The following is a 17,504-nucleotide window of genomic DNA, read 5'->3' as shown; positions in this document are numbered from 1 at the left end:
ATTGTCGACATGACAGCTTGTTTGGGGAAAAGAATAACAGTAAGATTGTCATATATCTACATCTGTGGTATTTAAATATGTCAATGCCGTTCATTTGAAAAACTGTGTTATTTTGAAGCAGTTCATTTCTAATTTCAAAATAATAACTATTACAACTAAAATGTTTCTAAAAATAAAAAGGAATACTCTATCACAGATATAAAGTCCAGTTCATTTTAAAATGTATTATCTAAAAAATAAGTTGGGTAAAAAGACTCAAAAGAAACATCGACAATGAATTCGGAACCATGGACAGAGATCACGCATGCAGTCGTTTTTAAAAGAGTCAGAATATGTTCAAAGTGAGTCAAGTAAATAACAAATGAACAGGTAATCTCTTTCTTTGACACTGTAATGTAGCAACATTTCAGCATGTTTCAAACATATTTTATGAAGTTTTCCTAGCTCAGGTCATAATAATTATTGCACACAGCAATATTTCTCAAAATTTGTTTAAGTAGTTTTTCTATCAAATTGATGAAACAACTTGTGTCAATAAAATTCAAAGTATAAGTTGAATTTTAAATGCGTGTCATTTTCTCAAGTAAAATACATTATTTCAAAAAGGATCATAATTCAACTTAATTATTCAGCATATTCACTACAATTAAAAAAACAACAACATATGTGTTGGCCCTGCGATGAGGTGGCGACTTGTCCAGAGTGTACCCCGTCTTCCGCCCGAATGCAGCTGAGATAGGCTCCAGCACCGCACGTGACCTCAAACGGGACAAGCGGTAGAAAATGGATGGATGGATGGACTATAACAACACAACTATATCTGTAGCCTTTATTACAAAGGATACTTCAGTCGTGTAAGTTTGAACTGGACTGTTTATATTCTTCTTATATCTTATTTATTGTCTTACTAGTAACTTAAAACAATACAAAACAATTATCCCAACTTTGAAGTTGTAATAAGCAGAGTACATCCTATACTTTTACATCATGACCAAGCATGGAATATAAAACTGTTATTGAATGTGTTACGTATAGAAATGAGGAAGAGCCTGAACATTAGCGTCAAAGAAAGGGTATTTTGAGCCACCAAAACCTTTTATCAAATCCAATATCAGTGACCTCTGACCACACAAACATGTTTTGCTTAAACGAAAATCCCAACAGAAACAGTTCAATAGCTCAAGCAGTGAGCTTCTCTGTATTAAATCTAAAATGAAAGCGACAAGCGGTAGGCAATGGATGAATGGACGTTTTTTGATATGGAAGCACATCAAAACAATAAGAAAGACTTTCTGCAAGAAACTGTATTCAGAGATGACTTGACTGTAAACAAATTAAAACATAAATATTACTTAATGTGAAATATAAAAGATTAACTGGCACAATATGGCCAATAATATTGAAGGTTCCTACCTCCAAAGGGTCGAAAGAATCATGAAGCTCATCATCAAAGTCAGAAGGACTTTTCCTCAGAGTCTGGTCAGCAGGCAGCGTGTTGTCATTGTAAGAAGACACAAACTTAAAGTCACTGGTTCTAGAACCTGTTGTCAAGTAGGCGTCATAGTTGTAGGTGCTGCGTAAAGTTCCTGTGCCGTCAACATCTGCGTAATTAGGAGGCAGATACGCGCTGGGGATGGCAACTGCTCCATCAAACAACAGTCTGGGCTTTCTCCTGCGACAAAACCTCACACCCAGGACGATGATGATGAAGGTCAGAAAGAAGGTGGACACAGACACCAGCGCGATGATCAGATAAGACGTCAGTTTGGAATTCTTCTCCTCATAAGAAATATCCTTCAGTTCTGGCACCTCAGCCAAGTTATCAGAAATAAGTAAATACATGGAGCAGGTGGCAGAGAGAGGGGGCTGTCCGTTATCTTTCACTGCCACAATCAGGTTCTGTTTCATGCTGTCAGATTCAGAAATGTCCCGCTGGGTCCTGATCTCTCCACTGTGGAGACCAATGGTGAAAAGTCCTGGATCAGTGGACTTGACTATGTGATAGGACAGCCAGGCGTTCTGTCCGGAGTCTGCGTCCACCGCTATCACTTTGGACACCACAGAGCCTCCGTGTGCAGCTTTGGGGACCAGCTCGGTCATGAAGGAGTTACCCTCTGGGGAGGGGTACAGTATCTGAGGAGAGTTGTCATTCACATCCGATATGAACACACTGACGCTCACGTTGCTGCTCAGTGGAGGAGAACCGTTGTCTCTGGCCATGACGTGGACTTTAAAACTCCTCAGGTGTTCATAATCAAACGACCTGACAGCGTGGATCACACCTGTGTCTCCATTAACAGACACATAGGAGGACACCGGGGCACCGTTCACCTCAGCAGCTAACAGAGAATAAATCACGGTACCGTTCTGTCTCCAGTCGGAGTCTCGAGCACTAACAGAACATAAAGTGGATCCAGCTTTGTTATTTTCACTCACATATGCACTGTAGGACTGTTCCTCAAACACAGGTGGGTTGTCGTTGATGTCTGCTACAGATAAGTGAAGACTTTTAGAGGAGGACAGAGGAGGAGAGCCCTCGTCAGTGGCACTGATTGTAATGTTGTAATCAGACACTAGTTCACGGTCCAGTTGTCCAGTAGTCACCAGAGAATAATAGTTTTTAATAGAAGGAACTAACTTAAAGGGGACATTTTCTTGAATGGAACAGCGGACTTGTCCGTTCATCTCAGAATCTTTGTCCTGAACATTAATGATGCCCACTTCTGTACCAGGTGACACATTCTCTGGTACTGGATTCGACAGTGACTTTAAATTAATCACAGGAGGGTTGTCATTTACATCAATAAGATCAATAATTAATGTTGAATAAGACACTAATCCAAGACCATCTTTAGCACTTATTTGCATTTCATATGATGACATTTTCTCATAATCAACAACACCAGCCACTCTAACATCTCCAGTTTTGGGATGCAATGTAAATACATTCATATTGTCATCAGAAACATGATCAAATTCATATAAAATTTCACTATTTAATCCTTCATCTGCATCACTTGCACTCACTGTGATCACCAATGTATCAAGAGGAGAGTTTTCAGGCAGACTGGCTTTATAGACTGTCTGACTAAACACTGGTACATTATCATTAGCATCCAGCACAGTGACATGTATGACTACTGTACCTGATCTCTGAGGAGAGCCGCCATCATATGCAGTCAGAGAGAGCATGATGTCTTTTTCATCTTCTCTATCTAATTCTTTGTCTAAGACCAATTCACAGTACTTCCGTCCACCTGTTTTAGTGTTTACATTTAATTTGAAATGATCATTTTGCTGCAAAGTGTAGCTTTGAACAGCATTTTCTCCGATGTCTCCATCATGTGCTTCCCCGAGAAGAAAACGAGCACCTTTGTGTGCTGATTCTTGGATTTCTAATTTTAGTGAATCCTCTTTGAACTGTGGTGAATTATCATTAATATCTACAACACGGATATTAATACGATGCAGCTCTAATGGATTTTCAAGCACAAATTCTTGTTTAAGAACACATGAAGCCTTTTTGCCACAAAGCCCTTCTCTGTCAATCCGCTCCTGAACAATCAGGTCACCAGTGTTGAGGTTGATGCCGCAGTGCTGAACGTTGTTGTCCTCAGGATCAATGCGTGCCTTACGAGCAGATAACTGGCCCAAATCAAGTCCCAAATCTTTGGCGATATTCCCAATGACAGATCCACGTTTCATCTCTTCTGGTATAGAGTAGCTCACGTCTCCATTGATGGTGTGGAGGAACAGGAAAAGAAAGGCGAGGCAGAAGCCACAGGACACAGATATTTTGTTCTCCATTGGATCAACAAATAAACCACTTCAAATTCGGTAGAAGCCCAGCAAAAATAGGATTTTTTCTTACACCGTGGCAGACATGTCGACCATGGACGCCCAACACAAAGCAAAAATCTCGTTTGTGTAACTGCCATACATTCAGTGTGAGAGCAGGTTGAACAGCTCCTGTTCATGATCCCACACTGACCCCTAGAGTGACTTAATCGTTATGACACCCAGTTGCTGCCAACATCCATCCATCCATTTTTTTACCGCTTGTCCCGTTCGGGGTCGCGGGGGGTGCTGGAGCCTATGTCAGCTGCATTCTGGCGGCCAACATATTAAAAGATAATTAAAAACCTTAAATTTAATTGTGGTTATGTATAATTTCCAAAATACATATCCAGTACATGTTAACTATTTGTGTTGTCGTTGCAGGCGTTACATACAATTACGAGGAACTTAATTTCGAGAGCAAAGATAACTAAAAATAAACTACTGTATATACTCGACATATGAAAATAGAAAGCAGTGGAAATGTTGAAGATACAGAAACAATAAATTACAAACATTCAGCACCATGGACAGAGAATGAGGTTGCGATAACTGCAGTATTTAACAGTTACTTTTCAACAATTTACCAGCATATTTGATTCAAGTGATAAATATGGGTCACAGGCAGTTTTGTAAAAAGGTCAATTTACTTCACCTGTGATTTTCAACAGCTCGTAGTCAGAAATAGAGCACACTCTGTTTAGCTTCAGGTGATAATTACAATGATACAATTTAAAACTACAAATCAATACACTATTATCAAAGTGTACAAAATGATAATGCATATTAGTAAAGGCTTATCATTAGATATGAAAGTGAAGACAGAACTTGTAGCATATATAGCAAGTTTGTCTGGTGTAGGACATTCATTTACACTACATTGGATCATTTGTAAACATTTTGTCAAAAACAATGTGACCAATAACTAGCAAAAGCACTTTTACCCATGGCCAAACCTGTCAACATTTAAGAAAATAAAATAGTAAAATATGATTAAAACTGGTAAAACGATGTTGAGTAAACTGAGTAAATGTGTCATAGATAAGAATTTTACAATTTAGTAGATTGTTTTAGTTGTCTGATTTTTTTTTTTTTCAGAGTCTCACCTCCCTCGGATTCCAGATGAAAATACACAACATAACTAATAGTGTTTACCACCATATTACTGAAAAACACAGTCTCATGATTGATGCTGCACGAAACACAAAGTCAAACGTAAGCATTTAAAAAAAAAAAAAATTAGTGATACAACTTCATATGCAAAACTAATTAAATAAATCATTATGACTATTGCAAGAAGACCAAAACTCAGTATGTGTGTCCAAAGACATTGCTCAAGCTAATAATTGAGGAAAACTCACACAAGGATGAAACATATGAAGATCCTAATGGACATTACAGATTGCTGAAGCATAGCATCAACAAGTATGACAAAAGTCAAAAATCTGCATACAGATATTTTCAAGTCACAACTGAGATAATCAAAAGCACCCACTCAAGCGAAACCATGACAACATGTTATGAATGTGTCACTTTAGTCTTTTTTCAGCTTTTCAGGATTTGTCATTTCAGTAAAAGTATATCTTGAGACAAAACTTGATATAAGACTCAGTATATTCAAACCATGAAAACAGTATTGCCCAAAGAACTGCCATTATATTCATTAAATCAATATTGATCTTCCAAAAATATGGGTTACTGTATCCAGGCATTGTCATTAAAACACAAAACGTTCTTACCTCCAGAGGGTCAAACGAATCATGAAGATCATCAACAAAGTCAAAAGGACTTTTCCTCAGAGTCTGGTCAGCAGGCAGCGTGTTGTCATTGTAAGAAGACACAAACTTGAAGTCACTGGTTCTAGAACCTGTTGTCAAGTAGGCGTCATAGTTGTAGGTGCTGCGTAAAGTTCCTGTGCCGTCAACATCTGCGTAATTAGGAGGCAGATACGCGCTGGGGATGGCAACTGCTCCATCAAACAACAGTCTGGGCTTTCTCCTGCGACAAAACCTCACACCCAGGACGATGATGATGAAGGTCAGAAAGAAGGTGGACACAGACACCAGCGCGATGATCAGATAAGACGTCAGTTTGGAATTCTTCTCTTCATAAGAAATGTCCTTCAGTTCTGGCACCTCAGCCAAGTTATCAGAAATAAGTAAATACATGGAGCAGGTGGCAGAGAGAGGGGGCTGTCCGTTATCTTTCACTGCCACAATCAGGTACTGTTTCATGCTGTCAGATTCAGAAATGTCCCGCTGGGTCCTGATCTCTCCACTGTGGAGACTAATGGTGAAAAGTCCCGGATCAGTGGACTTGACTATATGATAGGACAGCCAGGCGTTCTGTCCGGAGTCTGCGTCCACCGCTATCACTTTGGACACCACAGAGCCTCCGTGTGCAGCTTTGGGGACCAGCTCTGTCATGAAGGAGTTACCCTCTGGGGAGGGGTACAGTATCTGAGGAGAGTTGTCATTCACATCCGATATGAACACACTGACGCTCACGTTGCTGCTCAGTGGAGGAGAACCGTTGTCTCTGGCCATGACGTGGACTTTAAAACTCCTCAGGTGTTCGTAATCAAATGACCTGAAAGCGTGGATCACACCTGTGTCTCCGTTAACAGATACATAGGAGGACACCGGGGCACCGTTCACCTCAGCAGCTAACAGAGAATAAATCACGGTACCGTTCTGTCTCCAGTCGGGGTCTCGAGCACTAACGGAACATAAAGTGGATCCAGCTTTATTATTTTCACTCACATATGCACTGTAGGACTGTTCCTCAAACACAGGTGGGTTGTCGTTGATGTCTGCTACAGATAATTGAAGACTTTTAGAGGAGGACAGAGGAGGAGAGCCCTCGTCAGTGGCACTGATTGTAATGTTGTAATCAGACACTAGTTCACGGTCCAGTTGTCCAGTAGTCACCAGAGAATAATAGTTTTTCATAGAAGAAACTAACTTAAAGGGGACATTTTGTTCAATGGAGCAGCGGACCTGTCCATTCTGCTCAGAGTCTCTGTCCTGAACATTAATGATGCCCACCTCTGTACCAGGTGACACATTCTCTGGTACTGGATTAGACAGGGTATTCAGCAATATAACGGGAGTATTGTCATTTACATCAGTAAGATCAATATATAATGTTGAATAAGACACTAATCCAAGACCATCTTTAGCACTTATTTGCATTTCATAGGATGACATTTTCTCATAATCAACAACACCAGCCACTCTCACAGCTCCAGTTTTGGGATGCAATGTAAATACATTAATATTGTCATCAGAAACATGATCAAATGCATATGTAATTTCACTATTCAATCCTTCATCTGCATCACTTGCACTCACTGTGATCACCAATGTATCAAGAGGAGAGTTTTCAGACAGACTGGCTTTATAGACTGTCTGACTAAACACTGGTACATTATCATTAGCATCCAGCACAGTGACATGTATGACTACTGTACCTGATCTCTGAGGAGAGCCGCCATCATATGCAGTCAGAGAGAGCATGATGTCTTTTGTATCTTCTCTATCTAATTCTTTGTCTAAGACCAATTCACAGTACTTCCGTCCACCTGGTTTAGTGTTTACATTTAATTTGAAATGATTATTCTGCTGTAAAGTGTAGCTTTGAACAGCATTTTCACCAATGTCTCCATCATGTGCTTCCCCGAGAAGAAAGCGAGCACCCTTGACCGCCGATTCCTGAATTTCTAATTTAACTGAATCTTCATTAAACTGTGGTGAATTATCATTAACATCTAAAACACGGATATTAATTTGATGCAGCTCTAATGGATTTTCCAGCACAAATTCTTGTTTGAGAACACATGAAGCCTTTTTGCCACAAAGCCCTTCTCTGTCAATCCTCTCCTGAACAATCAAGTCACCATTGTTGAGGTTGATGCCGCAGTGCTGAACGTTGTTGTCCACAGAATTAATACGTGCTTTACGAGCAAATAACTGGCCCAAATTGAGTCCAAAATCCTTGGCGATATTCCCAATTACAGATCCACGTTTCATCTCCTCTGGTACAGAGTAGCTCAAGTCTCCATTGACGATGTGAAGGAAATGAAAAAGAAAGGCGAGGCAGTAGCCACAGGACACAAATCTTTTGTTCTTCATTGCATCCAAAAACTAAAATAATCCACTTCAAATTCGGCAGCAGATGAGCAAAACCTATGAATATGAGCTCCAATAATAACCACAGTTTTTTACACTGTGGCAGACGTGTCGACCAGATACACCCTACACAAAATAAAAATCTCGGTTTTGCGACTGACTTATTCAGTGTGAGAGCAGGTTGAACAGCTCCTGTTTATGATACCACACTGACCCCTAGAGTGACTTTATCGACATGACTTCCAGTTGCTGTCAAAATATTAAAATGTTATCAAAAACCTAACATTTAAATGTGGTTATGTATAATTTCTGACATATATGTATATATATATATAAATGCCAATTATGAGTGTTGTTGTTGTAGGCACAATACAACATTAATAGCAACTTAAATTCCAGAGCAAATGTAACTGTATGGTAAGTAGTATTACCTATGTTTTGTTCTACATACAAAATTAAAAATCAGGGAAAATGCTGAAGATACATAAAAGATACGGCCCAAACACTTCATCACCATGGGCGGAGAATGATGTTGCTACAACTGCAGTATTTAAGAGTAATATTTCAACAATTTACCAGAAAATATGATTCAAGTAATAAATATAGCTCACAGGCAGTTTTGTAAAAATATTAATTTACTTCACCTGTGATTGTCAACAGCTGGTGGTAAGAAAAGTTCACACTCTGTTTATCTTCAGTTGATTATTTTAATGATATAATTTAAAACTAATAATGTATACACTATTCTCAAAGTGTACAAAATGATAATGCGTATTAGTAAAGACCTATCATTAGATATGAAAGTGAAGACGGAACTTTTAGCATGTATGACACATTTGTCTGGTGTATGATGTCAATTTACACTAGCTTGGGTAATTTTAAATAGTTTTGTCTAAAACAATGTGACCAGTAACCAGCAAAAACATTTTTACCCATGGCCAAACTTGTCAACATTTCAAAAGATAAAAAAAGTAAAATATAAATAGAACTGGCAACACGATTTGGAGTAAACTGAATAAATGTGTTTTTACTTAAATAACTATGCTTGTTACAATATAGTATATTTTTAGTTTGCTGATTTTTTTTCGGATTCGCAGTTCCCTCTGCAATCAGAGGAAAATCCAATAATTACCTGTAAAACACAGTCCAACCTTTGATGATGTACAACATCCAAAACACAAAAGCATACACAAACAAAATGAGCAAAACACCTCATTTGCAAAAAAAATAATAAATAGGCCATTTCGACTATTACAGTCAGAAGGTCCAAGGTGTCCATAGACATCGCTCAAGCTGATATGTTACCGAAATCACACAATAATAACAACTTTGGAGATCGTGATGAATGATGTTAGTGGAAGAAGCATAGCTTTAGTAAGTATTGTAAAAAAATACAATTGTGTTATCAGTATTCTCAGGTCACAACCAAAAATAAAAGCAACCTGACAAGCAAAGCCATTGCAAAAAAGGTTATCAATGTGTCACTTTAGTATTTTTTCAGCTTTTTAGAATTTTTCATCTCAGAAAAACGATATATTGACCCAAAACTTTATATAGGACATCAGCATGATAAAATCATGATAACAATATTTCTCAAGAAACTGCCATGATAATTACTCAATGGAAATGTAACTTCATAAACAGTAGGTGAATTAATCCGGACATTGACATGACATTGCAAAAGGTTCTTACCTCCAAAAGGTCAAAAGAATGAGGAAGATCATTATCAAAGTCAGAAGGACTTTTCTTCAGAGTCTGATCAGCAGGCAGCGTGTTGTCATTGTAAGAAGACACAAACTTAAAGTCACTGGTTCTAGAACCTGTTGTCAAGTAGGCGTCATAGTTGTAGGTGCTGCGTAAAGTTCCTGTGCCGTCAACATCTGCGTAATTAGGAGGCAGATACGCGCTGGGGATGGCAACTGCTCCATCAAACAACAGTCTGGGCTTTCTCCTGCGACAAAACCTCACACCCAGGACGATGATGATGAAGGTCAGAAAGAAGGTGGACACAGACACCAGCGCAATGATCAGGTAAGACGTCAGTTTGGAATTCTTCTCCTCATAAGAAATGTCCTTCAGTTCTGGCACCTCAGCCAAGTTGTCAGAAATAAGTAAATACATGGAGCAGGTGGCAGAGAGAGGGGGCTGTCCGTTATCTTTCACTGCCACAATCAGGTTCTGTTTCATGCTGTCAGATTCAGAAATGTCCCGCTGGGTCCTGATCTCTCCACTGTGGAGACCAATGGTGAAAAGTCCCGGATCAGTGGACTTGACTATATGATAGGACAGCCAGGCGTTCTGTCCGGAGTCTGCGTCCACCGCTATCACTTTGGACACCACAGAGCCTCCGTGTGCAGCTTTGGGGACCAGCTCTGTCATGAAGGAGTTACCCTCTGGGGAGGGGTACAGTATCTGAGGAGAGTTGTCATTCACATCCGATATGAACACACTGACGCTCACGTTGCTGCTCAGTGGAGGAGAACCGTTGTCTCTGGCCATGACGTGGACTTTAAAACTCCTCAAGTGTTCATAATCAAATGACCTGACAGCGTGGATCACACCTGTGTCTCCATTAACAGACACATAGGAGGACACCGGGGCACCGTTCACCTCAGTGGCTAACAGAGAATAAATCACGGTACCGTTCTGTCTCCAGTCAGGGTCTCGAGCACTGACAGAACATAAAGTGGATCCAGCTTTGTTATTTTCACTCACATATGCGCTGTAGGACTGTTCCTCAAACACAGGTGGGTTGTCGTTGATGTCTGCTACAGATAAGTGGAGACTTTTAGAGGAGGACAGAGGAGGAGAGCCCTCGTCAGTGGCACTGATTGTAATGTTGTAATCAGACACTAGTTCACGGTCCAGTTGTCCAGTAGTCACCAGAGAATAATAGTTTTTAATAGAAGGAACTAACTTAAAGGGGACATTTTGTTGAAGGGAGCAGCGTACCCGTCCATTCATCTCAGAGTCTCTGTCCTGAACATTAATGATGCCCACCTCTGTACCAGGTGACACATTCTCTGGTACTGGATTAGACAATGACTTTAAATTGATCACAGGAGCGTTGTCATTTACATCATTTATATTAATTACAACTTTTGTCTCAGTAGAAAGTCCATAACCATCTTTAGCTTCGACATACACTTCATGCGTTGATCCCTCTTCATAATCAATCTCGCCTGTAACAAATATACCTCCAGTTTTATCACTGAGAGAAAAAATATTTCGTGATTTAACAGACATTCTGCTGAACCGGTAGGTTACTTCGCCATTTACACCCTCGTCTGCATCTGATGCACTCACAGTAATAACTGGTGTTTTAAGTGCAGCGCCTTCTTTGACAGATGACGTATAAACAGCCTGAGTAAAAACTGGGGCGTTGTCATTAGCATCAAGTACAATGATATGTATGACTACTGTACCAGATCTGGGAGGAGAACCACCATCCACTGCTGTAAGGAGTAATTTTAATTCCTGCTGTTCTTCTCTGTCTAATTCCTTATCCAAAATCAGTTCACCGTATTTACTGCCAGAATTGGTCGTCTGAATATGGAACACAAAATTAGCATTTCGTTGTAAAATGTAGCTTTGAACAGAATTTGTGCTGATATCTGCATCATGTGCTGCATTAAGGCGGTATTTAGCTCCTTTGACAGCAGACTCACGAATTTCCAGCCTCACAACATCATTAGGGAAAATCGGCACATTGTCATTCACGTCCTGCACTTGCAGAGACAACCTGTGTAGTTCCAAAGGATTCTCCAGCAGCAGATCGAATCTTAGAACACATGAAGGTTTTTCAGCGCAATGCTCCTCTCGGTCGATCCTGTCAGCAACCATTAAATCTCCTGTCCGGAGGTTTATTCCGCAATACTGTTTGTCATTTCTTTCCATGTCGACACGAGGCTTGCGAGCAGACAGTTTCCCCACCTCCAATCCGAGATCCTTGGCGATATTTCCAATGATAGATCCACGTTTCAGCTCCTCTTGTACAGAATAGCTCAGGTCCCCGTGTGCGCAATCGAGCAGAACAAAGAAAAAGATGAAGCTGCATCTGTGATCCATGCGTCGTGTGTGCGCCATCCTCTGATATTAACGCACAAAATGCAACACACTTCCAATTTTCAAAAGCTCATTCGACCATTAAAAACCCTTTTGCCTTCGTCCTCCTCCTTTAACGCTCTGAAGAACACTAGAATCCAACAATGAGTGTTGCACAGCACAAACGAAGCCTGCATGAATCTGCTGCTGGTCTCTACTGACACCATGTGTACTTTAAGAAAATTGCGGTTGTCATATATATGCTGCATTGTATTCATATCAACATACAATAATGAGAGAATATAGTTTTTTGTACAGCTATCGTCCGCTTTAATAATGATTTATGTTTCAGTCTTTCTCTTTGCTACTTCTGACCATTATTCCGCAAATGTCCGAGACCTTAGATAATTGTTTAATATTCAAAAAGAGTTAAAAAAAATGTATACACATTTTTAAAATCACGTCTTTAAAGAATTAAAACATTACACAATTATCATGTTATCTCACTGTTGTACAACAGTAGACTACTAAAATATTTAGGCGGTTACATCTTGCCAGCTTCCTTCTTAAAGCCTAAAATTGAATGATCTGCATCTTTAGCTTAGAAATGTTCTTTTAAAAATACATGTACAAACAAATTCAATGAATTCAAAATTTTACAAAGCATACACATTTTTCAGTGTTACAAAGTAATTAGGGGAAAGTTATGATATGATTATAAGAAGGAAAAGCAAGATAAAAACAAAGTCACTTTAAAAATACATTTAAAAAACAACAGCTGGTTTCAGCCCCAAAGCCACATTAATGAAGTATACATTATTGATCCATACACAACAGGAAGCTTTACCAATAGGATGTTTTGTTTCCTATCAGAGAAAAAAGGCAAACAAGGTCAATGTTCAAAAGATCTACATTGTTAGTGGTTAGAGCAGGTGCAAGATAAGAAAATAACAATTTTCAACACAAAGGCGAAATATTGAGGATTCCATACATGTATCGGTTTTCACTCAGAGTCATGATGGAGTCTATCCCAGGTGACTTGGTCAGAGAAGGTGGAACACCCTAAATAGATCACCAATAAATACTGTCAGATTACACCTTGGCAATTTAGTTTTTTTTTTTTTTTTACTGTAGACCTATAATATTTATAAAACAGAAAATTACAACAAATTACCACATTTTGCGAAATGTAATGTTGTGTAAATGTAAATGTTCATATAGGATGATCTGTATTTGAACGATACTGAATGTGTCATATTCACAATGTGCTAGTTTGCCAAAGGACTTATGAGTAAAGACAGACTACTGCATGTTTACGTTCTTTGCATTTTAACACAATATATATATTTACATACAAGTTGAACATCTTCTTAAAAATGTTGAATTAACGTTTTGTTTTGTGTGTTTTTTTTGTTTTTTTTTGTTACGGCATTTTCGCTTGATGTCCGTGATACACCCATAACTGTTTCCCACCAGTTCAAAAGGGCAAAAATAAAAAATATACAAACTCAAAAGTCTCAATTGAACAAGGACAGTGAGATCTGAAGCCAATTAGCCTCAAAAACTTTTAAAGGGGGGAACGTCATCCTCCCTTTCGATAGCTGGTAGCCAGAAATAGAGTCCACTTGGTTAAGCTTCAGTTGACGATAACAATGATACAATTTAAACATGATAATTGACATCTAAACTCAAAATGTACGACATGTTAAAAAACGAAAAACTAAAGGCCTACCAATTGATAAGAAAGTGTTGAGACATCTTGTAGCATATACAGAAAATCGCAATTGTCTGATGTGCGATAATATATCATACCACCTTCAATTGTAAACATTTTGTCAAAAACAAAATAACCAGTAACCAGCAAAAACATGTTTAGTTTAGTCCAAACCTGTTAACTTTTCAGAAAACAAATAGTAAATATATAATGATAACTGGTAAACCGATTTTGAGTAAACTGAGTAAATATGTTTTTACTTTCATAAATATGATTTTTACAATTTAGTGTTTGTTTTCAGTGCCTGATTTGTCTTTTCTTTTTACAGATTCTCACTTCCCTCTGCCTTCAGAAGACAATACACGGAATAACTATTTGTGATTGGCACCGTATTATTTAAAAAATGAAAAATAAAATAAAACAGTAAAACCGTTGATACTGTACAACATCCAAAAACCCGCTTCATTTTACAAACCCAAAATGAACAAAACACTTAAATTGCAAAACAAATTAAAAAGGCCGTAATGACAATTTCAGTCAGATTTAAATATAAAGGTCAAAGGTGTCAACAACCATTGCTTAAGCTGATAATTGAGACAATACCACAAAATTATAAAAAAATATAAAGATCTTGATTAACAATGTTGTTGGCAAAGACATGTACAATCAATTCTTCTCAAAGCAAAACTGAATAAACATAAGTGACCACACAGGTAAAGCCATTACAAAAAGGTTATGATTGTGTCATTTTAGTCTTTTTTTTACTTTTCAGTATAAGTTATCTCAGAAAAATGATATCTTGACACAAAATTATACATTAGGATATCAGTAATATCAAACCATGATAATAATGTTGCTGAAGAAACTGCCATGATAATCAATTAATAAATATATGTTCTTCCTAAGCAATGAGTGCATTTATTCAGGCATTGTCATAAAATGGCAAAAGGGTCCTACCTCCAAAGGGTCGAAAGAATCATGAAGCTCATCAACAAAGTCAGAAGGACTTTTCCTCAGAGTCTGGTCAGCAGGCAGCGTGTTGTCATTGTAAGAAGACACAAACTTAAAGTCACTGGTTCTAGAACCTGTTGTCAAGTAGGCGTCATAGTTGTAGGTGCTGCGTAAAGTTCCTGTGCCGTCAACATCTGCGTAATTAGGAGGCAGATACGCGCTGGGGATGGCAACTGCTCCATCAAACAACAGTCTGGGCTTTCTCCTGCGACAAAACCTCACACCCAGGACGATGATGATGAAGGTCAGAAAGAAGGTGGACACAGACACCAGCGCGATGATCAGATAAGACGTCAGTTTGGAATTCTTCTCCTCGTAAGAAATGTCCTTCAGTTCTGGCACCTCAGCCAAGTTGTCAGAAATAAGTAAATACATGGAGCAGGTGGCAGAGAGAGGGGGCTGTCCGTTATCTTTCACTGCCACAATCAGGTTCTGTTTCATGCTGTCAGATTCAGAAATGTCCCGCTGGGTCCTGATCTCTCCACTGTGGAGACCAATGGTGAAAAGTCCCGGATCAGTGGACTTGACTATATGATAGGACAGCCAGGCGTTCTGTCCGGAGTCTGCGTCCACCGCTATCACTTTGGACACCACAGAGCCTCCGTGTGCAGCTTTGGGGACCAGCTCGGTCATGAAGGAGTTACCCTCTGGGGAGGGGTACAGTATCTGAGGAGAGTTGTCATTCACATCCGATATGAACACACTGACGCTCACGTTGCTGCTCAGCGGAGGAGAACCGTTGTCTCTGGCCATGACGTGGACTTTAAAACTCCTCAGGTGTTCATAATCAAACGACCTGACAGCGTGGATCACACCTGTGTCTCCGTTAACAGATACATAGGAGGACACCGGGGCACTGTTCACCTCAGTGGCTAATAGAGAATAAATCACGGTACCATTCTGTCTCCAGTCGGGGTCTCGAGCACTAACGGAACATAAAGTGGAGCCTGCTTTGTTATTTTCACTCACATATGCACTGTAGGACTGTTCCTCAAACACAGGTGGGTTGTCGTTGATGTCTGCTACAGATAAGTGGAGACTTTTAGAGGAGGACAGAGGAGGAGAGCCCTCGTCAGTGGCACTGATTGTAATGTTGTAATCAGACACTAGTTCACGGTCCAGTTGTCCAGTAGTCACCAGAGAATAATAGTTTTTAATAGAAGGAACTAACTTAAAGGGGACATTTTGTTGAAGGGAGCAGCGTACCCGTCCATTCATCTCAGAGTCTCTGTCCTGAACATTAATGATGCCCACCTCTGTACCAGGTGACACATTCTCTGGTACTGGATTAGACAATGACTTTAAATTGATCACAGGAGCGTTGTCATTTACATCATTTATATTAATTACAACTTTTGTCTCAGTAGAAAGTCCATAACCATCTTTAGCTTCGACATACACTTCATGCGTTGATCCCTCTTCATAATCAATCTCGCCTGTAACAAATATACCTCCAGTTTTATCACTGAGAGAAAAAATATTTCGTGATTTAACAGACATTCTGCTGAACCGGTAGGTTACTTCGCCATTTACACCCTCGTCTGCATCTGATGCACTCACAGTAATAACTGGTGTTTTAAGTGCAGCGCCTTCTTTGACAGATGACGTATAAACAGCCTGAGTAAAAACTGGGGCGTTGTCATTAGCATCAAGTACAATGATATGTATGACTACTGTACCAGATCTGGGAGGAGAACCACCATCCACTGCTGTAAGGAGTAATTTTAATTCCTGCTGTTCTTCTCTGTCTAATTCCTTATCCAAAATCAGTTCACCGTATTTACTGCCAGAATTGGTCGTCTGAATATGGAACACAAAATTAGCATTTCGTTGTAAAATGTAGCTTTGAACAGAATTTGTGCTGATATCTGCATCATGTGCTGCATTAAGGCGGTATTTAGCTCCTTTGACAGCAGACTCACGAATTTCCAGCCTCACAACATCATTAGGGAAAATCGGCACATTGTCATTCACGTCCTGCACTTGCAGAGACAACCTGTGTAGTTCCAAAGGATTCTCCAGCAGCAGATCGAATCTTAGAACACATGAAGGTTTTTCAGCGCAATGCTCCTCTCGGTCGATCCTGTCAGCAACCATTAAATCTCCTGTCCGGAGGTTTATTCCGCAATACTGTTTGTCATTTCTTTCCATGTCGACACGAGGCTTGCGAGCAGACAGTTTCCCCACCTCCAATCCGAGATCCTTGGCGATATTTCCAATGATAGATCCACGTTTCAGCTCCTCTTGTACAGAATAGCTCAGGTCCCCGTGTGCGCAATCGAGCAGAACAAAGAAAAAGATGAAGCTGCATCTGTGATCCATGCGTCGTGTGTGCGCCATCCTCTGATATTAACGCACAAAATGCAACACACTTCCAATTTTCAAAAGCTCATTCGACCATTAAAAACCCTTTTGCCTTCGTCCTCCTCCTTTAACGCTCTGAAGAACACTAGAATCCAACAATGAGTGTTGCACAGCACAAACGAAGCCTGCATGAATCTGCTGCTGGTCTCTACTGACACCATGTGTACTTTAAGAAAATTGCGGTTGTCATATATATGCTGCATTGTATTCATATCAACATACAATAATGAGAGAATATAGTTTTTTGTACAGCTATCGTCCGCTTTAATAATGATTTATGTTTCAGTCTTTCTCTTTGCTACTTCTGACCATTATTCCGCAAATGTCCGAGACCTTAGATAATTGTTTAATATTCAAAAAGAGTTAAAAAAAATGTATACACATTTTTAAAATCACGTCTTTAA

General features: G+C 39.4%; 4 protein-coding genes across 4 annotated transcripts; all 4 read right to left on the bottom strand.

Annotated features, from left to right (window-relative positions):
• Positions 1-1,308: 1,308 nt before the first annotated feature.
• LOC133648107 (protocadherin beta-16-like) lies at positions 1,309-3,807 on the bottom strand. Its single transcript, XM_062043888.1, has 2 exons — positions 1,414-3,807; positions 1,309-1,323 (listed from the first exon to the last, which is right to left on the bottom strand). Exons 1-2 carry the CDS (start codon positions 3,805-3,807, stop codon positions 1,309-1,311), a joined length of 2,409 nt encoding a protein of 802 aa, XP_061899872.1.
• Positions 3,808-5,017: 1,210 nt separating this feature from the next.
• Positions 5,018-8,080, bottom strand: LOC133648106 (protocadherin beta-16-like). The gene is made up of 2 exons (XM_062043887.1): positions 5,577-8,080; positions 5,018-5,029 (listed from the first exon to the last, which is right to left on the bottom strand). Exons 1-2 carry the CDS (start codon positions 7,968-7,970, stop codon positions 5,018-5,020), a joined length of 2,406 nt encoding a protein of 801 aa, XP_061899871.1. The 5' UTR covers positions 7,971-8,080.
• Positions 8,081-8,602: 522 nt separating this feature from the next.
• Positions 8,603-12,145, bottom strand: LOC133648105 (protocadherin gamma-A4-like). Its single transcript, XM_062043886.1, has 2 exons — positions 9,660-12,145; positions 8,603-8,611 (listed from the first exon to the last, which is right to left on the bottom strand). Exons 1-2 carry the CDS (start codon positions 12,051-12,053, stop codon positions 8,603-8,605), a joined length of 2,403 nt encoding a protein of 800 aa, XP_061899870.1. The 5' UTR covers positions 12,054-12,145.
• Positions 12,146-14,643: 2,498 nt separating this feature from the next.
• Positions 14,644-17,168, bottom strand: LOC133648104 (protocadherin beta-15-like). Its single transcript, XM_062043885.1, has one exon. It carries the CDS (start codon positions 17,074-17,076, stop codon positions 14,644-14,646), a length of 2,433 nt encoding a protein of 810 aa, XP_061899869.1. The 5' UTR covers positions 17,077-17,168.
• Between the last annotated feature and the right edge of the window lie 336 nt (positions 17,169-17,504).

Source organism: Entelurus aequoreus, linkage group LG04 (genome assembly GCF_033978785.1).
Source record: "Entelurus aequoreus isolate RoL-2023_Sb linkage group LG04, RoL_Eaeq_v1.1, whole genome shotgun sequence".
NCBI classification, from domain to species: Eukaryota; Metazoa; Chordata; class Actinopteri; order Syngnathiformes; family Syngnathidae; genus Entelurus; species Entelurus aequoreus.
Note: the sequence above shows the minus strand (reverse complement) of the source record. Positions and strands in the feature narration are given on the sequence as shown.

What these genes read in the sequence shown, in the direction of transcription:
- LOC133648107 (XM_062043888.1), bottom strand. Translation starts at nt 3,807, where the DNA reads ATGGAGAACAAAATATCTGTGTCCTGTGGCTTCTGCCTCGCCTTTCTT.
- LOC133648106 (XM_062043887.1), bottom strand. Translation starts at nt 7,970, where the DNA reads ATGAAGAACAAAAGATTTGTGTCCTGTGGCTACTGCCTCGCCTTTCTT.
- LOC133648105 (XM_062043886.1), bottom strand. Translation starts at nt 12,053, where the DNA reads ATGGCGCACACACGACGCATGGATCACAGATGCAGCTTCATCTTTTTC.
- LOC133648104 (XM_062043885.1), bottom strand. Translation starts at nt 17,076, where the DNA reads ATGGCGCACACACGACGCATGGATCACAGATGCAGCTTCATCTTTTTC.